At 35.5% G+C, this 22,512-nt stretch overlaps 3 protein-coding genes and 1 long non-coding RNA gene across 6 annotated transcripts in view; 2 read left to right on the plus strand and 2 right to left on the minus strand.

The window, feature by feature from the left end:
* Window positions 1-186: 186 nt before the first annotated feature.
* LOC110372596 (ADP-ribosylation factor-like protein 6-interacting protein 1) lies at window positions 187-1,704 on the minus strand. Of its 2 annotated transcripts, none has more exons than XM_021329408.3 (3): window positions 1,447-1,704; window positions 838-1,209; window positions 187-520 (listed from the first exon to the last, which is right to left on the minus strand). In XM_021329408.3, the coding sequence occupies exons 1-3, from the start codon at window positions 1,474-1,476 to the stop codon at window positions 335-337; spliced, it is 588 nt and encodes a 195-aa protein (XP_021185083.2). In that variant the 5' UTR covers window positions 1,477-1,704; the 3' UTR covers window positions 187-334. The 2 variants fall into 2 exon arrangements, with proteins under 2 accessions (XP_021185083.2, XP_021185082.2); XM_021329407.3 differs by having other exon boundaries at window positions 838-1,212; window positions 1,447-1,697.
* A 4,723-nt stretch (window positions 1,705-6,427) lies between these two features.
* LOC135117329 (uncharacterized) lies at window positions 6,428-7,656 on the plus strand. Of its 2 annotated transcripts, XR_010276811.1 has the most exons (4): window positions 6,428-6,442; window positions 6,672-6,890; window positions 6,979-7,170; window positions 7,450-7,656. It is a non-coding gene; the product is annotated as an uncharacterized LOC135117329 (long non-coding RNA). The 2 variants fall into 2 exon arrangements; XR_010276810.1 differs by lacking the exon at window positions 6,428-6,442 and having other exon boundaries at window positions 6,597-6,890.
* Window positions 7,657-9,460: 1,804 nt separating this feature from the next.
* Window positions 9,461-11,783, minus strand: LOC110372603 (fatty acid-binding protein, adipocyte). The gene is made up of 5 exons (XM_021329424.3): window positions 11,661-11,783; window positions 11,160-11,270; window positions 10,735-10,904; window positions 10,279-10,389; window positions 9,461-9,701 (listed from the first exon to the last, which is right to left on the minus strand). The coding sequence occupies exons 2-5, from the start codon at window positions 11,227-11,229 to the stop codon at window positions 9,642-9,644; spliced, it is 411 nt and encodes a 136-aa protein (XP_021185099.3). The 5' UTR covers window positions 11,230-11,270; window positions 11,661-11,783; the 3' UTR covers window positions 9,461-9,641.
* A 1,655-nt stretch (window positions 11,784-13,438) lies between these two features.
* LOC110372609 (titin) overlaps window positions 13,439-22,512 on the plus strand; it is a 71,075-nt gene continuing 62,001 nt past the window's right edge. Inside the window, 3 exon segments of the mRNA XM_049839309.2 lie at window positions 13,439-13,908; window positions 19,474-19,583; window positions 21,773-21,990. Of these exon segments, the coding sequence (XP_049695266.2) occupies window positions 13,739-13,908; window positions 19,474-19,583; window positions 21,773-21,990 (498 nt within the window). The 5' untranslated portion in view covers window positions 13,439-13,738.

Consider the following 22,512-nt stretch of genomic DNA (forward strand, 5'->3'; position numbering starts at 1 on the left):
GTTTCTATTAAAAAATATTATTTAGTCACACATACATGGATAAATCCAACACAAAACAATATAAATTATACAAAAAAGAACAGTGTAGCAAGGGGTCCATCTCAGTGTATGCTGAGCTAAGGACATCCCTGATTTTCAGACTTCTTTTGAAGGAGTGTGTATTAAAATAATTGATATTAAAACGACTTTTCAGGCTTTGGCTGTTTATTCTCATAAAGTATATCACACATACAGTAATTTAAAGCTCATAATAAGCTAAGCTTAACTTAAAACTTATGACCAGACCAATCACATATTAATATTAAAAGCTACGCAATTAAACAAAATCTTTGTTTTACTCGGATTTGACAGATTTAGGTGCCATATTGACCATAGAGAGTAGTGTGTTGAAGATGCCCCTTTGTCGTACGCCAGGCCAGAGCAGCATGACAGTGGACAGTATATACAACAGGAATGTATTGTTGATAGACGAAGCCACCCATCCTAATGTCACCAGCATGCTGATGGAAAGTATGTAGTACTGCAACAAAACAAATAATTATTTTAACTTAAAAAAAATACTGACAAAACTTCTGAGATGTCTTTTACAGGTTTCTCACTATCATATTTAGAAACAGTAGAAATCAGTAGATTTTTAACGTCATGGTGACAAGCTTGTAAATTTAAATAGCCAACTCTAACTGGATTAGCTTAGTTGAATTAACAACAATAATATACAGCCAATTTAAATAAAATTGGTAATGGCAAGTTTCTGCAAAAATTTAATTAAAAAAATATATGTTTTAATAAAAATGGGCAGTAATTAAGATTTGAAATAAATATTTTTTAGCAACTTACCATACAAGGACTGGTTTCCCTTAAAGAATAGAATAAGCGAACATTTTGCAAGCCTTTATTGTAGTTCGCTACAATACTTTTGCAAACTTCTTCATACATTTTCTCATGTTGTCCTGTCCAAGAAGTGGGGCCATACAGTGAATTACAAATAACTGGAACTATGAAGTCTACAAAATTCAAGAAAAGGCCAACAACAGCAAATGTTGCGAGAGAATTCAAATCCATAAGCCAAATGAGAAAATATAGAATGGAGACAGAGCCAACAATAGCACACGGATGCCACTGCTGTTCCCACAGAATGACAGACTTTAACGGTAGGATCGCCATGCGCGAGCCCTCCAAGAATCTCTTTAGCTTCTTCACTTGCTGTTCCTGCTGAAAAATTAATATTATTTACTAAGTAGGTACCCACATCATAATTTGTTCTGTCGCATACATGCATAAGTACTTATTGAATTAAAATTCTAATGAAGTGGACACTAATTTGTGGTTTATTTTGGGGTAGCATTATTTAAGTACTGAAATTAGAATTAAACCCATCAGTTCATTTGCGTATTTACTCCTGACAATACAATCTAAGATTTTTTTATTATTTTTACCCTTTCTTACCTGATTTTGAGAAATTGTGTATTCCGCCATCGCGTTATTATTACTTGCTATTTATTATCACTGTCAGGAATGTGGAAATTCGCAAAAATTCAAGCTGTTCAATGCACTTTCAAAACAATAAAATCAAATCAATCGAAACCGTATGAATTGAAAGTTTGAAAGAAAGATAGGAATGTTATACTATAAAATTAAAATGAATTGTCTGTTGTTAGCACCATCCAGGAAACGGATCAATTTGTATATGGATTACTTGCAAGATAGAAAAGGAGAGAAGGTGAACGATAAGCAGAATATTTAACTTGGTCGACTAATATAAATGTCAAAAAACTGTATTTTATGAACGCTAGAGGGCAGCACCTTTATTCGCGAGTCGAGTTGCGAGCTTGCCATTCTCAAAATCGAGAAGGTGCACAGATTACATAGAGTCATTGTATAAATAAAAAAAACACAATAATATATGCAAATCAATTTAATTTATTCTTCATTATTTTCCTTCCTAAATCTATTAAAGGTTTCCTGAACTTTTGACGTGATAACGTCTTTAAAGTCGTTTTAGTCGGGTGACATGTTCAGAAACTTGTGTCACACCAAAACCTCACGAGCGCGATCGCAGGTATAACGAGAGAGAGACGGACCGATCTCCCGTCTCATCTCGGGCGCTGCCAGTCATTCCCATGTCATTCCGTGAAACTTTGTCACGCGGAATCATAGATATAATACAACAAGATTGCGCACGCTCAAAATATATATTTACGAAAATGAACTCTATTCTAACGCAATAAGGTACTAAATTGGTTGCATAATACACAGAGGCAAATCCGAGCCGAGAGGGATAGTTCGAACGGAGGCTGTTTGTCTCTTTCTAACACCTTGCCAGCATAAAAAAATGTTGTGATCAAAAGTTTTGTCTTCCCAAAAAACAATTGAATCACATAAAATTTGTATCTTATTTTAACAATTGTAAGTCAACAAATTAATAACAATCGCATTAATTTATTCGTATTTATTATTAAAACATAGACAACATAATTTTTTATTTTGCTTTTTTTTATTTTCTAGCGGTAGCCCTGTAGCCTTATTCGCTAACTCCACTGACAGCTCGCAGATATCATCAATTGGTAAAGTGTACATTAGTAAATTGTCAAACAGCTATTTTCTTATTCGCTAACGCCAGTTACCAAATGAGATGACGTCATCAGGCTGATATCCACCATGACTCATTTTGACAGCTGTTTCTGTATCGATAAACGTTATATTGCGATTCCGTAAGCCCAGTGGACATAATGGATAATGGATAAAAAAATAGAGCTGTCAAATTGTCATCGTAGTTTTGGCGTCAGCAACCGTGTAACGATATCCACCGATATCCACTTCATGCTATACAGAATACCAATGTTTTGAACTTATCGGTTGACATCAAAGTTCCGATGACAACTGAGGCCAGTTGACATCTGAGAATTCGAAAGTTAGCGAATAAGCCAGCTGAACATTCTTGGCGCGTAATCAGCATTTAAAATTTTGTTTATATTTTTTGTATTAAATCAATTTAAACTACTTAAATGGTGAAAAAGTGGTGCGTTTATACTTGTAAAAGTGAATCCTATGGTGGTTGCAATATATCGTTCCACAGGTTAGCTAATAATAACATTTTCGTAAACCAAACAACTAGGGTGCCCATGAATTCTTGTAATGAGTGATAATATGGGTGATGGATTTTAAAACTGTTGTACTATTGTTATAGCTTCCCAAAAAATGAAGAAAGGCGACATAAATGGCTCAGCAGTCTATATATGAAGTAGAAATACAAAAAAAACAGTCTTCACTTCGAATCTTCCTGCTTTTATACTGCTAATTCCCGCTAATTATTAAAAGCCTTTATAAGTATCTTAAGGTCACAAACTGCGTAAGTTAAAACTTCAATACCAATCTGCGTTTAATAATCTTAGCAAATTCGGATTTGTCTCACATAGCTTAATCTCATAGTCACCCTATTAGAAAGGGACAGACAGCCTCTGTACTAACTGTTTCACTCGGCTCGTTTTTTGGGTTTATATGCGCAGTCCTGTTTACTAATATTATGTCTATGCGCGGAATCCTCACGAGCGGAGGCTGGCATAGCGTTCGAGTGAGTGGACCGATCTTCCGTCTCTCTCACTCTAGCGGCATACAAACGAATGGAGATTTTCTCGTGCGGATAAAGTGTATAAAAGTATGTTTGTATGAATGTATGTATGAAGAAAAATGTATATCATAGTCGAATAAGTAAACTTGTCATTTTACACCCGAAATTTATCATCAAAAGTGTGAATAAAACGATAGATGTAATTTAAAATTTGAAAAAATTGTTATCTTCATTAATTCCTTACTTCCTAAAAACTTATATCACCAATAAGGCGTTATCACGTAAACATCTCGATCGTAAACCTACTTTACAAACAACCAATTTTTTTTTAAGTGTATTCCCCACAAATGTAACAAGATACATACATTCAGGGTTATTGAGACAACTTCTTCGTGATGAAGACATGATATCAAAATCAATGTATGTATAGAAAGGTACTAATAAGACTTGAAACTGTGTTTTCGAAAGCACTAATTACAGCTTAAAAAACAGAGGGTAGACACAAAACTAGACGTAGGTAGGAAAAAAAAGTAAAAATATTTACAGTGTTGCCAATGCATACCTAATACAAAACCCCTAATGGAAGATCGAGGCACCAATTTTTTTCGTTCGTTGACCTGTATGGGCTATACTCGGGAAACTACGGAATTCTACACTGAGCGTAGCCCGATACGCTCTTGGCCGGTTTTTTTCGTATGGGTTTAAATTGCAGGAAAGGTAGAATTCCGTGCATCGCGACTGTCGCAGCCGCGCGCGACCTACGACTGTCGTCGATCGCTCGCGACAATAGTCAACCTATGAAAATGTATGCCACCGTTGCCGAGGCCCACGACAGCCGCACACGGCCGACGAATTTCATGAGCCGCGCGCGGCCGTACACATCTTAACATGGTCTAGCGCTTAATAACATCTATAGCAGTGGTTCTTAACCTTTTTGTCATGAGGGACCACTTCACCAACAGTTTATCATGCTTCGGACCACCTCATTGGTTTACCTAAATTGAGGGTTCTTTGATAAAGAATACAAGCACACTTTATAGTTAGCACTCATTTCTTTATTATTTAGCAAAAAAACTAAAAGTTACAAATTCTGTCTATTTGGATTGGACTACTGTTTGATTCACAGGACTGGCGTGCACATGATACTTGTGTTCGCGTACAGCGTCGGACTGGCCATACAGTCGAGGTGGCATTTGCCAGCCGGGCCCCAGCCTGCACGGGGCCCCCCACAGGCCTGGGTTGAGAGGCATGCGGCAACCTCAGCACAGGGGCGCAGCGTGCCCCCTGTGCTACGGTTGCCCGCGTGCATGTCTCGCACAAACTATGCGTCTTACAAAAAATTTGAAAGACAAAACAATTTGCTACAAATTATGACTTGACGAATTTTTTGTAAGATGCATAGTTTACGAGATATCGCGAAAAAAGAGTTTCCACCCCTTTTTTCAAGATGGCGGCCGGGGGACCTGGGTGGCGACCCCACAAACTTGAGATTAAGCTTCTATTGACCCCCCACACATGTCCCAACAATAAAATTGCATCCTGTAATAAATGCAATACTCTGTCCTTAAATTGTAGGTAACATTTCAATGGGCTAAAATTGCCGGAAAATTATGGGAGTTTTATTTCGCTTTCTTTTATGTAAGTATTATACCTCTAGTGGTTATTATTATTATCAATAATAATAGTGTTTATTTACGAAGACATTTAGATACTTTTGATGATGTTTTCAAAGCTGCAAGTTTATTTGCATCCGATGTTCAAGACTTGATGCACGCTGAAAACATTGATCTCGACGTACAAACCACGTTACCGTTACGAAGAATTTCTAAAAAACCGAAGAAACATGAGCAGTTATGTGAAGATGAAGTAGCATTATTGGCTACAGACCCAAAGAGATTTTATTCTATTTCTGTCTACAAAGTCATTATTAATACAGCTTTAGTTAAAATAAACGAAAAATTCATGTGCAACGAAGATTTAATGAGAGATGCCGCTTGTTTGGACCCGAAAAACTTCAATAAAATCAAAGAAAATGGAATTCCTAATGACGCGCTAAAGTCTATCGCATCAATTGCAAATGTCGATCGAGAGTTGCTGTCAAAAGAACTGGAATCTTTTGCAAATAAGTTTAGTGAACCGTCTAAAACTCTTTTGGGATGAGCACGTTTCTCCTAGGCAGCATAAAATGTATATTTGGCCCCATTCATGAAAATGTATATTTGGGCGACATTTTACGTAGTTTTTGGGTTTTGATTGAGTCTTAAAAAATAATTAAAATTTCGCGCTCGCTTCGCTCGCGTATTCAGAACCTATATTATGTTTGTATTTGTCAAGAAACAAAAAGTTAAGTACGTTTGGGCTAAATTTTACGTAATATTTGGTTTAAGTCCGAGAAAAATTTCACGCTCGCTTCGCTCGCGTATTCAGAAACTATATGCCCTTATTTTTGCATTTGTCAACAAACAAAAAGTTAGGTACGTTTGGGCTAAATTTTACGTAATATTTGGTTTAAGTCCGATAAAAATTTCGCGCTCGCTTCGCTCGCGTATTCAGAAACTATATGCCCTTATTTTTGCATTTGTCAACAAACAAAAACTTAAGTACGTTTGGGCTAAATACGTTATATTTGCTTTAAGTCCGATAAAAATTTCAAGTTTGAGATTAACGGCTCAAGATACAAAAAATCCTAGGTATAGATAGGTTGGCTGCTGCCCCACCCTGCCATGCGATTCTGTAACAAACACATCATCGATGCTAACAACGACGAGTTCACAGATGTCGCATCGTAGACATCGCTTTTAAAAACAACGTTGCTGAAAACCGTATTCGCTTAGCTCAAAAGCTCGTCGACGATCTGCCGAACAACGATGACGGGTAGGATGTTTACAGTGTTGCCAAATTTCTTCTAAAGCAATTTAAAGTATAATCGAGAAAATCTCGACTAACGTTTTTTGGCATTATTTCGACATTTTTAACCAATGTAAATGCATAACATGTATGTATAAAACACATTCTATTTGATAAGCAACGAATATTTAATTAATCATATCATTTTCGACATAGAAAATAATGACTCAAATCTTTGACATTTGTTATAATCTAGGTTATGTAGTATAATATATAGTCTGTGTCATTTCAAAACTTTTCAAAACCAAAACAAACATTTTGCTCATAACTTGATTATATCTTTATTTATCTAAATACGAGATTTCAAAGCTCCAAATGGCTTTAAGCGGTCAAGTGGACTTTAAAAAAAGTTGTACCCCTAACCAACGGCATTCTACTTGTCCTGTGTTTTAGTTTGGTTCCAAAACTATCGAAAGTAAGTACACAGTACGTAACATATACATTTTAATATACAATACAGTCTTTGTGAACTACGTGTATTAACTAAAATATTTATCTTTTAGTGTCTCGCAACGCACTGCCTTCGTTGAGTCAGCTGGAAGAGCTAGTAAGCTTTTTGGAAAACAAACCATGTTTGATTATGATGGGCCCATGATCGTACTGCAAATGCGAGCAGTCATCAGGCACGATCCGAAAACAACAGCCCCAAACAGTGACGTAGTGGGTGTATGAAAATATTGGAGCTGTGGTATAAGGTTAGTAATCAATAATAATTTATGAACCTATATAGTGTGTGTTTACTGTTGCATTAAATCATGGTAAGTATAGTAGGTACTCTTTTACATTGTGTTTTGTATGTATTAGGTACTAAATTAGTGTTGACAGCAGGCATATACATACAATGATTTTACTCTATCCTTCAAATTCAATCATAAAGGCATTTGAAATTGCAACTGAAAGTTAAACCACACCAAGCAAATAGTTGTTTTATTTATTTTATATATTACACCACATAATTTTTGCTTGTGTTGCAGTACTGGAAGGACAAAAAGGAGCAGTGCAGAGGAAGTCCAGTTCAATTGCAGCTGCGAGGCAACATGAAGAATTTGCCAGAACTCGGTGTAATTGAGTTAAAAATACATTTCATTATGTGAGGAGAATGTTTTGGAATCTGAATTTAGATAAATAAATCCATGTTCATTATAAAATACAAAATAATAAAAAGACATGTTGAATTAAAATATTGTTTTATTAATTAATGATTACACTATTACAGAAAAGTAAAGTATTTTTATAAAAATTACTTTGATACCTGCACACTATTGTGTAATGTTAAAATACTATTTAACATACACAGGTAAAATAATGCAACTTTTCTAAGTTTTTATGTACAAGTATATCTTGGACGCCACTGGCTGATAAAAAGGTGAAGGAAAACATCTTGAGGAAACCTGGACTATATAGTCTGAAATCACCAACCCGCATTGAGCAAGTGTGGTGCTCAATGCTCAAACCATGTGAGAGGAGGCCTGTGCCCAGCAGTGGGACGATAAAAAAGAGGCTGTAACAGTAACAGGTAATAAAATACATATGTATTGTTAGAAGGTGTCACACATATTATTAAATAACTTCTAGCATGACGTCCACTGTCCAAGTCACTGCTAGAGTCCGGCTTGCTTGTTAACAGAGTCACAGTCGCTTCTTACCTCGTACTTATCAATAATATCTGGATGGTTGATGGCATCTACTGTATATTGTTGAGTCCTTGAGGCAGATGCCTGTGAGACATTGTTCTAGTAATGTCACATAGCATTATTTGGTACATAAATCCCACTAACCAAAAAATTTACAGTAGGTACATACAAAAGGTTGATGGCCAGTAAGTTTTAGGCACCTATCCACTGTACCTACTGTATGATGATTTATATTATATTGTTTAAGTGTAATATATTGGTGTGGTTGCTAATTCCTCCTTAACGATTCGCCTTTGTTAGGAAAGGATCTTTCAACTGTCTAATCTGTTCTTCAGTCAACCTTAATATCGTTTTTATCAGTAGTTAGTAAATCCATATTACGTATCACGGAGGCGTGACTTTTTATTTATTTAATTATCTTGATGTTTAGTTTCTTCCAACAAAAAAATCATAAGTAGGTACAGGAAAGACGAACTGCCATCTAAAACATTAAAAATAGGCGTAAACGTTTCAGGAATTAAAGTACGATAAACAAAACATCATAAAAACATATTTTCACATTGCAATTTATTAAATAACTTGCTTTACTTACATTTTAATCGCCTTCATCCAAGAAAACATCCTCAATTTACAAGCTTTTCGGTTTGACAGATAAAATCGAGGGCGAAGGCGAGGTTGTCGTTGCAGGCGAGGATGTTTCGTGTTGCTGAATACCGATTTTCATACATTTGGCTCCAAATGTTAGTTCTATGTCACGCCGTCAACATCGTTGAGGCGCTACGATCGCGCAATTTTAACTAATGAATACCGCCGAGTTTACATCTGATGTTACAACGATGATTTCTTGGTTGTAAAGATGTTTTTTCTTAGTGAATCGCACCCCTGAGCCCAAAGCTGGCTACGCCCATGCTAGCTTTATATAATTTGTTCTAAGTAAATACCTACTTACTATTGTATTGTATTTTAGAAATAAATTTATAGTATAGTAATAAATATATAATATATATATATAGTATAAATATATAATATAATATATATAGTAATAAATTTTTTATGGTTTGTTTATCTCAATTTGTGTATCTCAGTATATTTCGATAGTATCCCATCACCATGGTCTAGTCTCGGGCCCCGGGATTGTGATCAGCCACCCGGGCCCTTCCGGCCCAGTCCGACCCTGTTCGCGTACATACAATATGTTACTATCATTACATGAAACAGCACGCCACGCGGGCGCCCGCCTAACGCAGCGCATGGCCTTAGTATTCACTAAAAAATAATCAATGTGCTTGTTAGTTCATGCGAAGAAGTTCAGTTGTCTCTTTAACAGTTATTTTTAAGGAAATAAACAAACTTAATTATAAAATCATTTAATAAAAATAAAGAATACAAAAATATAAAGTAATAATATAGTTGTTCCTCTTATAAAATTTTACCAATTTAATTGGTATCTTATTGGAATAGAATGTATTGATCACATAAGTATTACAAGAACCAAATCATTATTTTTGAGAATTTCATAAATCATTATCGATTTATTTAACTCTGCGGAAGTAACGTTTTGCAGGGGTGGCGGCCTTCTCGTGGGTCAGGGTCTAAACAGAAAATGTCAAAACATTAATAAGATAGCGACAATCAAAAATAGGTAGTTCAAAAAAAATAAGATAAGGCAAAGAGCTTCTAGAAGCATTTTATTATTCTTTGCAAAAATTATTATTCTTAACTTTTCATTATCAATCACGTTGTTCAGAAATGAAACAAAATATTTTAATTCTTATTAGTCTAATCAGTAGGGCAAGTATTCTAGATGAAAAAAAAATATGACTTCCAAAATTATCACTGTTTAGGATTGTCTTTCACACAGAAGAATACCACAATCCAAGATTGTATGCTTTAGAAGCAAAATTACCACATTAATTGACTTCAGATGATTATGGGCATACATTTTGTGCCCCATAGGGTGCAAATCATGCTATTTTAACCGACTTTCCAAAAAAGAGGAGGCACTCAATTTTCATCGTTCTTTGCATATTGCCCGTGTATGATGTGACTCTCAAAGAATTTATTGAAGAATGTACCTCATTAGCTTATTATCAAACAATTCTATGCGGTTCTATAATATTGTATTACAAGTAATATCAACATAGACTGTGCAGGTGCAGGTGTACTTACAATAACGCACTCATCATCAGTGAAGACGTAATGTCTGCCGCAGTTGGCACCCGTGTCTTCTACAATGGACTTAGTCTCTATCTGATTGTCAGTCACCATGGTAGTCACGCTCTGGAAAGAATAATCATTGTTAGAGTAACAAAGAATGAATAGATAGAGATATAGGTTTATACAAGAGAAATTAAACTAAAGAGACTCATTCAGATTTGAAAAACGCTTTTACAAAAATATAAAACCTAAATCTGAAAAATCCAATATACATAATATATGTTCAGGAAAAACCACAAACATACAAACAGGTCAAAATGAGAACCTGCTTATTTAAGTTGCTTAAAAAATAGTTATCATTCTTAACAATTTGAAGAGTGCTTAAACACCCTTATTTCAAGAGCTACTGGTGTCATTTGAAAAAACCTTTCTTTGTTAGACATACATGACATTCATAAGTATACTTACTTTAATTTTGGCATTAGGCATGTTCTCTATGTACTCCTCGCCCAACTTGAATGTGTTCTCAACTGTGCGAAATAGGGAAGAGTTTTTGATGGTCATTTTGTCACCCTCCACTGATATTTCCATCAACGGTGATGACATTGACATCATTTTGCGGCCCATGTACGGTACACCTGTAATATTATTAAATATATTAACAGAAATTAACTTGTTGACTGTTGATCCACATTGTATTTATCTCACAATTTAGAGACTTTCGAAAAAACTCGTGTAAATACTGTGAATAATTATTTGATAAGAACACAAAGTAAGTTTCTTCATTATTTGTTTTAGGATTGCATCATTACTGTAGGTTTAAATTAGGTATAATATTGAAGAAACACTTTTATGGACGTAAACTGCATATTTATTTTATATATAATACTCACCAACAGCACTGAAATAATCGTCAATGTCCTCATTCTTGTAATGTTGATATTTCCCGGCAATAGACGTCATTTTTCCTTCAGCGGTGGTCTCCAATAAATCTTGCTTGAGATCTGAAATCAAAAAGGATTAAAGTACGAACTATTAACACAAATTAACATATCTAATCACTGTAATTTATCAAGCACGTATTGATTGATAATGACAATGCACGCAAGTTGTAGATAAAAACAACACTTTTTCGAAATGCAAGAGTTCCAAGTTACGTTAGATCACAAAGACACTCAGAGTAGCAAAATGGGGATGACTTGAGAAATTCAGTAACACTACATAAAATGTTAATAACTTAATAAATAAAGATTTAAAAACGAAATTATAAAGTTTAAAAGAAGCGCCAAAAGAACAAAAACATAAATACAAAGAATAACTACGAACATAGTTTTGAGCAAAAATATTAATTGCGCATCTGCGGGGACAAAATTAAAAATTAAAATAGAATTTACTTTTGTTAAGTTAAAAATATCCCACAGCTTCTCACCGAATAATGTATTGAAAATTCAAATGATTCAAATGTCAAGTCAAAATCAGTGCAAATCGATAATTTATCATTTTAGTGATGCGATTAGGTATGTATCGAGTTCATAATTATCGAAAATGTTCGATTTATCAAATAGGGTATTTTAGTCTAGATGAGAAAAAAATTAAAAGTGTATTACAATGATTGTTTAGAGGAAAAGCAATCGGGAAATGTTAGTTTCACTTCGTAAGGTACATAAATATATTTTTTATTGCAGTTTAAAGTTTTTAGGTTTTTTTATCTGTCTTTGAACACTACGAAATGTCGCCGCCATGCTAATGACGTCATTACGGTAGTAAACAAAAGTGTCAGTGATTTTATAACCTCTAAATATTATCCACATTTCCCAAAGTATTGATTCTTGAAGTAGTTAACCTATCATTAAAGAGTATATTTCATTAGATAGGTAATGTTAATACAGTTACTTACATCAAAGTGATCTTCACAAAAGTATAAACGAGATTTATCTGATAACAGTCCGGGATCTCGTCTCGCAACTTTTAACCAAGTGTTTCTCATATTTATATCCACTGGTACTTGAATCCATAATTTGTCTGGTGTTTTTACACTAGTGTTCTCACATTCAGAAACAACACACCAACGATACGGAGCATAATTACTCATTATTAAAATTTTCAATACATATCAAAATATGTATTACTGACAGCTGTAGTTTGTTTACTAACGTAATGACGTCATGACCAAAAACAATCATGGCGTCCGTTGTGTGCCGCGTTTTCGCGAAATACGCGCGAAATTTGAAATTATGATAAAACAATTAATTTATATTCGTACATAACGTGAGAAAAAAAAATATTTTTAATTTTTTAGAGATATATTAAGACTAAAGAATTTATTTAAGATATATTTCAAAAATGCATGTAATACCCTATTGATAGGAATAAGCAATTTATTTTTAATGTCATGAAAATCAATTAATATTATGAAATCTATAAATTTTAGTTAATCTATGTTGTGGTAAATAATAATGTTTAATTCAAGTTATCAAGTAGTTGGAGTAACAATTTCATATCGAATCGATAATTGAAGTCAAGAATAGCAATAAAAAAATAATTGGAACATCCATCACTTCATTTTCGTCATCATGACTTGGAATAGTGAGGCGTAAGTGAAAGATATCGATAACATTTGACCTCAAAAAATACGTCATTTGCATTAATTTTATCATCACAACATTTAAAAAACATGAATTAGGAACAGATCGGTCTGTATCTAATGTACCGATTTGTGCAAAAAATGTGGAATTTTGAATTTACTTGTTGGGATGTCAGGCAAATGAACTTAGTATTCCATGATTTAATGTTTCAATCTATTTTACTGTTGTTTAAATGAAAATAATATATAATTCCCGTCTAGCGAAAATAATAACAGTCAGCACACACACAACCCTACTTACGTCAAAACACGTGTCCATAGATAATAAAAACTTTACCTGTCGATAATAAAAACACTGTGCGTTCTGAATCAAGTAAAGGTTTAGATGTTTTTAGGTATCATATTGTGAGAGATGTTAATAGGTTTTTTTGAACGATTAAATAAATTGAGTTATAAAAAGATCATCTCCACTTTTTTCATTAATTTCATAAGGTATCCTAACTTAACACAACAAGCGATACTTGCCTCATATTTAACTCGCTGCGTGTTTCGAATTTCATCGGGTGTGGGTTTTTTAGTAACAGATAATTAATTGTAAATGGGATGTGACAACAAGAGTGGAGAAGGATGAGCGAGATGTGATTTTTATGTTTTGATCGCAAAATATATTCATATTAGTGCATATTTAATAAAAAATATTTCTATAATGTGGTGACATATTATACTGTAGTGAAAGAGTGCTTCATATTGACTAAATATTCATTATATTTCCTACGAGGACTTCGACTTTTGCTCTAGTTTAGCTTGTAATCATTTACAAGTGTTTGTTGATCGATTATTGACACGAAATTATTCAGTTACCTACAAAAGTGGACTGAAAAAACGAAAATGGGTGAGAAAGAGGATTATTTGACATCGTACCGAGTGTTTTTCGAGAAGTTTGCGGCTACTGTTAACCCCGAGGACCAGTTGCCCGTGCACATAGCTGGGTACACCATCACCGAGGCGGAGCTGGCCGGTGAAGTCCTCTACTGGACGACTCAGTATCTTAGCGAAAAGTAAGTCCTTAAAGAATGTTCATAGTATTTGCTTATGAGGTACCTATTATGTCTGGGTAAGCTAGCTTGAAACACCTTGATAAGACAATCACAACTGTTACTGTAACACTGAATCATATTGATAAGGTGATATAGAAAAATAATTCACTACATTTTTTGTTCATACATGTATAGCAGGTCTATTATTTGCAGTAGATATATTTTAATTTTCATAGCAAATGTTAGGTACCTACAATATAAAATTATTTTTAATAGTTACACTACTTTCTGTATCTATTATTTAAATCTTATCATTGTATGAATCCAAGCACAAACAAAGGCCCGAACGCTAAGATGGAAATGCTTTGTGTTTACTTTCTCAATAATACTACGCAACCTCATTTATAAAAATCTAAAAAAAAAAAAAAACAGTAAGGTAATTACTTCTTATTGTATAAAGACAAACCCTTTAAAAATCTTAACTTAATTCCTTAACTCACTCTGCTTTTTTGACAACTTAAGAAGCATTTATTATATTATATTTTATTCTCTACACATTTTTTTATTAGGCCATATTTGTAAAGAAGTAAATAATTGTTTGCTACAACTGATTCTATGCCTTCACAACTACCACTCCCACTTCCAAAAGAAATTAATGTAAACAGCCTTAAAACCTATAAAAACTGCCAATGCCATAGAAAATCTAATTATGTACTTAAGTTTGCCAGAACTCTTGACTACCCATTCAGATAACTACATACAGTCATTCATAAGATGTATCAAGGCTCTTCATCCAACCAAATATCTCTTGTTTAACACAACATAGAGTAAAGTTGCTCCGTGTTGACCAATAGCACTCATTTCGATCTGGCAATACCTGGTATTTGACCAGAAATTATTTATAGAACATAAAAAAAAAATACCTACTCCTCCTCCGAGCCTTTTTCCCAACTATGTTGGGGTCGGCTTCCAGTCTAACCGGATTCAGCTGAGTACCAGTGCTTTACAAGAAGCGACTGCCTATCTGACCTCCCCAACCCAGTTACCCGGGCAACCCGAAAAATACCTACTAACTAAGGATAATATTTGCACTGATTTTCCCAATCTATTTTCGTAAAACAAGTTATCCTGTACCTACATAATCCTATCAGTGCAGTAGTACTATGTACAATGTAACAATGGATTGTCAATGGGGCGTTAACCTTATAAGGTTCAAGGGCTTGCCTTTTGTTCCTGACATCTAAACTAAACATTTGAACAGGTGTTTATTTAGTTGGTTGTCTTTTGTTTACCTAACATACAATAGTCAACATACAATATCAGATGAATAATAATGAGCCTGTACTCATAATTGCATGCAATTAAAGAGGCTTAAAAATAATTCCTGCTTGCGTAACAGTTTTATGGTTGGCGAGTCATATAGGGCGAGCTACTCTTCCCGGGCGTGTACTAGTGCGACCAAACGTTAACCACAAATGTGAGCGAAGTACCTGCTTACGCACCTCACCGCTACGTGTATTGCGGAAAACTACGCCGATGTGTCATATCTCGTTGTCAGACAGTTTACACAGAATTTTAAACACATGGGCGTACAACTATAGGGCTAGGGAGGACTAGAACTACGCTTACACGAATCATTCATATAGTTTACAGACACGTTGCGGATTACTCATAGATCATCGCAAGCATTTGAATCATCGGATCAAAACTTTCATTAATGTTTCGTAAAAAAGATCGAGTCTCTATGTTCGTAAATTGGAAGAGTCATGGGTTTTCCCATTTCAGTATTTTTTTTATACTACAGATTTAAAGTCCAATTTCTAAATGATCTGCAGTTTAACAGGTCGGAAAGTAAACAATATTACGTCAGTATATTGCTAAACGACTATTACGTGAATATGATGTGTTAATTTTTTCCTCGTCCATAAATGAACTAGAGTAGAAAGATTTTACAGTGGCCGGGTCTGTAAGTCCTCGTAAACTAGTTTGCAGGCCATTAAAAAGTACTTGTGTATGCACTGTACAAAGCACACGAAGCGGTTCAATTATTCAGGAAGAAGGGTTTTATATTTTTCAAGAAAGTCCCGTTATCCGCCACGAAGAATTTATGAACTCCATGTATGGTCTCATTGCTGCCTAACCCCTTTTCTAAGATACGAGTTTGAAGTAATTATAACGACAGCTCCGAAATAAGTACCTAATTGAATTCGATAAAGAACTGTTTGAAATTCTGATTCGTTGGTCTAGATTTTCGACGTAAACGCTGTCTCAACCTCCAAATAATGTAAAGGCCTAAAATAAAAACCTGTCGCTTGTCCACCAAAGTGACGTCTCGTCTTATAGTTAAGTTTAAAACATGTAATTTGCTAACCGCTCCATTTAACCGGCGTATGCTGTAACTCGGCGCAAATTGTGTGTTACGGTGCCGCTGACCAATTAGTCTTGCATAATATCTTACTGAATCGATACTAACAACAAACATACAAGTTATTTTTAACTAAGCTTTGTTTAACTTGTAACACTTCCGCTGCATCTTTTCAGTCACGGATTTCGTCAGCCGTGAACACGTTTATTTGTTCTGAGCGGTATTGATCAAAGCAATTATAATAAAGTTTTATGAGCCCTTCAGACTCTTATGAAAGTTCTAAGGATATGAGCAGCTGTTTGAATTTTTTATGAGCTTTTACAGACTAGGGAGGCTTCTGTGCCTGATGTCAAAGCTCAGTCATACATATTGACAGAGATTTGCAAATGCTGTTTTTTGAAGTAGCGTAGAAAGAATAAAGGTATCTGGCTTGATTAAACAATTACTAGTCTAAAGCAAAGACTTTGATAAACAATGCACATTATTTATCTGAGCTTTTCTGACAAACAAAAGAACCTAACACCCTGGGAGACAGTAAACTCGTGAGAAAAGCTCTTGAATGCTATATCAATAAAACTTCAGGTGTCAGCATTCGTTAGGCTTTGTTTGTAACTCTAAACTCGTGAGACGAGGGCTATAAACAATGCACAGGCACCTGCCGACTTCGCTAACCATCTGTCTAAATATAAATACTAAGGTTCGAAATAAGCTTTATATCGATTGCCCCAATATGTCTTCTACGTAATAAACTCAAAATAGACTTGCGAAACTTGGCAATATACAAAGTCTGAGGTCATCAATTGGAATCATCCACGAATTTGCGACCATAGAAAATGTCAGGATTTGTATGTATCACCTTGATAATGTTGTGTAACTTTCTCTCGTGAAGACGCCGACTGTAAGAGAATGGTTCGTTTCTCTAGGGCCTGTGGGTTGAGGTCGTAGGATTGGTACCCTCGATGCATAAATTGGCGCGCGAGACCGCGTGGGCTGTTGCGGATGCTCGTGATAGTAACGCGAACCAGTGTCAACGTACTGAGCACTGTTTGCTCCTCAAATATTCACAGTTAATTGCCGAAAGGAATTTGACCAAATTGTTTGTTTGGTAAACAAACAGAACACACGCCGCCGCAACTAAAACGCTTATTCTTAAACAATCTGAAAACTAAACGGAAAGGTATAATTTCCGAAATAAGGAAAATGTGACAAAACAGATAGCATTAGATAATGTCGCTGCTGTGTATTTTAGTTGATACCATCAGAGTTACTTAGAAATGTACAAATTCAAGGTTCGTTATTAAATCTAATAGGAATGTTAAAGAACCACGAACAGCAGCCAAGATCTCGCCATGTTCTTGTACAAACAATCAAAGGCATTTAGTATACGACAGTTATGTCTGTAATATTGTGTCAACTCAGAGAGAATGTATGTACATGCATTCGTTTTAAGAACAGGGTCGGCGACCTCTTTATGTATTGTACAGACAGACGTATACGTCCGCATTTTATTTTATAACTACATCGGCAACCAAACCGAGGGAAACTAACATATGTTCCTGCGATGTGAATGCCCGCCTGGTTTGTTTACCATTTCATTGATCCGATATTCTATCTTGTCTACTGCACAATGTTTTCCTTCTAGGTTATGTTAGTTTGGGACGTCCACTTCTCGTTTCAAGTGCACTTTAATATTATCAACTAGGCTTTTATCTGATTATGTTTCCACTTTCCTCTGAATGCATATACTTCATTCGGGAGTGAGTTCATCATTGATTCGTATTTGCATTATACGAGCTATTGTTGCTTCATGGACCAATGGCCTATACTTGGCATTCTTGAAGAAAAACAGGTTTTTGCTAAGTTAAGAACTGCCCGTCTACCTGAATTCCTAAGTCGCATTCGGTTTTTGCGCTTCCCACGAAAGAAAAGTTTTCTCTTCATAGAAGAATCGAAAATATTGATCGTTAAGATTGTCGTAACTTACAAAGCAATTGGAAGTTTCTTGATTGCCACAGGGTATTGACTATTTTGAAAACATTTTTATCTTATCAACATCTTGACTTTGCAAACTGGGCTTGTACTCATAAGAATTATGTACGCCGTTATCAGGTTCACCTGTTTTATAAACATTGATTTACTTTCCCGAGATAAAATCATGCTCTAAAGCATTGTACATAGAGTTTGACATATAGGTGTAGAATTTAATGAATAATAATTACCTGTTTATGCGTTGCGGCGCCTAAAAGTGGAGGAGTGGGTTGACCTGGCAGACGACTAGGCGTTAAGCTTGCTAAGTAACGTCAATTTGGCAACACCTTTCATTGCAATGTTAGCGAAATCATTAAAAGTTGAGACCCGCAACCTTTTTATGTTGCTTATTAGTTTAGGAATTACAGTAACTAAAAACAAAATGCTTTGTCACATTTCCTCCATCCCATTTCTATGAAGGGTCACAACATTTGGATAGCAATGGTCAAAACGTTTTGCAAAAATAGCTCTACCTAAGTTTGCAAGAAAATCACAATAGCAACAGAGATGTAGACGTGATAATATGCTCTGAATTACGAATAGGAGTGTTACGCATTTAGCGGCTTTTTTTCCTACACAGCTGTTAGCACTTTCGGCCATTGTTGGCTTCCCGGAAATTCATGCAACCGAACAAAAAATGTATTGTATGCAAACCATAAAGTTTTTGCAGCATTAATTTGCTGAATAAAAACTAGTTTTTCTTTTATCTTACGCAACGATAGCGGTATATTTTTTTCGTGTCGTTGTGAATTGCTAGATACTGCAATTGAGATTTCGGCGACATTTGTCTGTAATTTTGCAACGTTCTTGCCTATTACGTTTTAGTATGTTCATTGATCCTTTTTGTGTTATTTACGTTTATCATAACAGTGCACAGGTTGATTTTTTATGTCTGCGGCTGCTTACATAATAACCAATAGTCATATTCATACAAATCACTATTCGTTTTGTAGTAATCTCAGATCTGAATATACTCCGTTTATTCTCTGTTTCACAAACGTTATAGGTACGGTGTAAACTGAACAATTTCTCTCATTTTCCCTAACCTTTTCCCAACTATGTCGGGTCCGGCTTCCATTCTCACCGGATGCAGCTGAATACCATTGTGGATATTGCCCACGAACCCGCTCTATAAAAAAATACTACGCATTTATTAGTAAATATCATTAAATATTATTGTTATTTGTTTTCAGACAATGTCCGCTGACACTGATGACTCCGCTGCGGCGGATCATACTTGACGAGGTGCGAGTAGCATCGAAGAAACAACCGAATGAATTCGGTTACAAATCTGACGATTCAGGTATGTTGTTCACCTTTAGATCTGCACCCACAGTATCCCAAGATGGGAAGCTCTAGCTATACTTGAGAACTAAGTATCTTTCGTAACGAACAGTTCCATCCAAAAGTGGACATTGCCACAAAGACGTCGAAAGAACATTAATATCTTTTAGATTTTCCAGTGACCAATATATTTCCTTTCACAATAAATGTTCTTGAAAACGTTAGCCACAGACAGATATAAACGCGTCCCATATTTTATTCCATGTAGGATACACGCTCTCTTCTTTATTTATGGAACTTTCACGCTTTACTCCGTCCGATTGAATCCGCTGTGAAATAATGGATAGAAGACATCCTACTATATCGATCTATCACTTGTCCAACTTAAAGCTTCTTTTTCGTAGAATGAAATCACTGCAGACTTAAATAATGAATTGAAACCATAATCGAATAACTCGGTTGATATTGTTGTCAGAATTGAAAGCATATACCTACATAGTTCGATTCCTTACAATATGTCTCAAGTCGATTTCTCATTTATGTTCTATTATGGTTTTATTATGATGTTCCAATGCATTAAACATAGGCAATTGTATGGATTGAAAAACAAAACGACTGCGCAGGAATTTTATTTGTACTTACGTAACCATTTGCGAGTGGTCATCTTATAGAGAGCTGCATTTATATGTATGTGTAATGTTGCTATTGTTTAGGGCACCTAGTCGAGTGGTGCACAGATAATGATATCATACAATCTCGTGTACTGTTACGTCATTCCTGTCGGCAGTAGGCACACGTCCACTCAACTCTAGTCTAAATATAATCTAATCGAAATTCGTCCGATTAATTTTAAATGCACTTCAGCACAATAGTGCATCGTTCGTAGTCTTGAAGAAATGGGTCATTGGATAATAGAGGAAAATGAAATAGCAGGAAAGGGCACGAAGATATGAATATAATCTCGAGTCATTGTTTATCCTGGCTCTTTCATTTGTTATTGACATCCTGTTTAATTAGCCTCATTTGTAAGGCTGCGGCGTATAATAGAAGTTGAAAGAGACTTAGAATGAATATCAATACCTGTTTAAATGAAAGCTTCAAAGATGCGTCAGAATACATATTAGAGAATTCGCAATGACTAACTTGGATGGGATAGGAGATTTATCACCCTAGCTGCGTAGTTATAACCTTTACACATTACATTGCAGGAAAATATCATCTCATTTCCTTGTACAGAGCACATCAGTAGATCTATATATGGTTTATACGTATAAGAGAGTTATACCTATAGACCTATATATACATATTAAAGTTTCGCTTCATTGTTATGTAGGACCGGCCGCTGACCCACTTAGGTACAAACATAAAGCGTACGCAAACTTTTATGAAACTTGCTTTACGCAAATCTTGGCTGAGTAAATTCGACGAGGATTTTTCTTTCCTCGACCAATTTGAAAGTTTGCTAAGTAAGCAGTAATATGGGTTATAAAGTTTTCGTATTGGGTATAGATTTTAGCGTAATTGGAATGTACTATTCAACAGATAGATGTATAGATTATACTTAAACAGTATATAATTGCCCATCTCTAGGCCTCTATTATTAAACGTATAAAAACAGGATCCAATATAGCTATCATATCAGAAAATCTTGCGATCCGAATAGTTGACGTTAAGAAGATTTAAGTATTGCTAAGCCGACAGCTACAGGCATATCCAACCAGTTAAACCCCTCTCCGGTCTAATACACAGGAATATTACTAGACTCGCAAATCGAATAACTATTTTGTCTCACGGGTTATTGGATTCTGGAATTAAGGGAGATTAAATCCTACCGCTTATATTAATTGTTAACGCCATCTCGGAACTGATATTCATTTTGATGAATATTTATTCCTCTTAGAACACTGGCTCCTAAGCCACAGGCATTCCTAGTTTTGGGGGCCAGGGTCTCAACTTTTGTGTGCCTTCAATTAAATTGTAAACCTGCTAGATATAAACCTGCATTTTGTAAGCATTTTGTAAGGATTTGCATCAATAAAGCATTTATTAATGTTTCCCTTTAGAAACCCTTGTTTTTTGAGATAGTCCTATCGTCGATATCCTATAGTCGATAGTCTGCATTTTTAAACAGACCAAAACAGTTGTCTTAGTTAGTTCACTCAAAGAGTCAACCAACATTTCTCATCTCTTCTTCTTCCTTCGTTACAGTGTATATAGCTCTCCGACTGATGCAAGCAGTGACGGCCCGCGTCAACGACGTATGCCTGCGATACTTAGACAACTCCAAACTGGACACCCTCCCGCCTCCGCCGCCCCTCGACCAGCGCGACCTCAAGACTGTCTCATGTGCCACCAAGAACTCGCGACGCGTCATGGAAGACCGACATGTGGAGATCGGGAATCTAGAAGCGCTTTTTGGAATCGATGTAAGTGTTGATAATGGGTTTGCTAAGTCATTTGCTAAGACACTATATTTTTGCCAATATGTTTTCCCAGTGGGCTTGAAATAATAATTATAGGTCTTCTGTTAGCATCTTTGATGACCACTACCGCAGTGTAGGTAGAGGTCCGTGGTCATCACTGTCTTTGCTGCACATACGGGGTTCATAAAATGGCGCTAAAATGCAATAAATTTAGGGATATAAAAAAGGTAGTATATTTATTTAAAGGGGAAATACGGGCAAATTTAATTTTCGTACATCGAACACGACGATAGTTTTTGATGACGAGAATTTTCATATTGGATCCCGGAACGCCTTGTAGGTACAGCTTATGAGTTCCTAGTACTTATGAATGGCGCAATGTTTTGCTTCGGTATGAACAGGGCTAGTACCGTACGGTGCATTGTTGCTGACGTGACGGTATGATGGCAAATACGCACATGCAAGCGCGCGCCTAATTTGTTACGCAATTCATTACGGATTTATGCGTTTCTCTAATGCTGTCTG

This window comes from Helicoverpa armigera, chromosome 9 (assembly GCF_030705265.1).
Source record: "Helicoverpa armigera isolate CAAS_96S chromosome 9, ASM3070526v1, whole genome shotgun sequence".
Classification (NCBI taxonomy): domain Eukaryota; kingdom Metazoa; phylum Arthropoda; class Insecta; order Lepidoptera; family Noctuidae; genus Helicoverpa; species Helicoverpa armigera.

Bases quoted from the DNA above. Each gene is read 5' to 3' on its own strand.
- LOC110372596 (XM_021329407.3), bottom strand. From the start codon at position 1,476: ATGGCGGAATACACAATTTCTCAAAATCAG. The intron at 1,213-1,446 runs GTAAGAAAGGGT...TTAATTTTTCAG, and splicing joins ACACAATTTCTCAAAATCAG to CAGGAACAGCAAGTGAAGAA. The intron at 521-837 runs GTAAGTTGCTAA...GTTTTGTTGCAG, and splicing joins GGGAAACCAGTCCTTGTATG to TACTACATACTTTCCATCAG.
- LOC110372603 (XM_021329424.3), bottom strand. From the start codon at position 11,229: ATGACGTCTATTGCCGGGAAATATCAACATTACAAGAATGAGGACATT. The intron at 10,905-11,159 runs GTGAGTATTATA...ATAATATTACAG, and splicing joins CGATTATTTCAGTGCTGTTG to GTGTACCGTACATGGGCCGC. The intron at 10,390-10,734 runs GTAAGTATACTT...TATTCTTTCCAG, and splicing joins TGCCTAATGCCAAAATTAAA to AGCGTGACTACCATGGTGAC.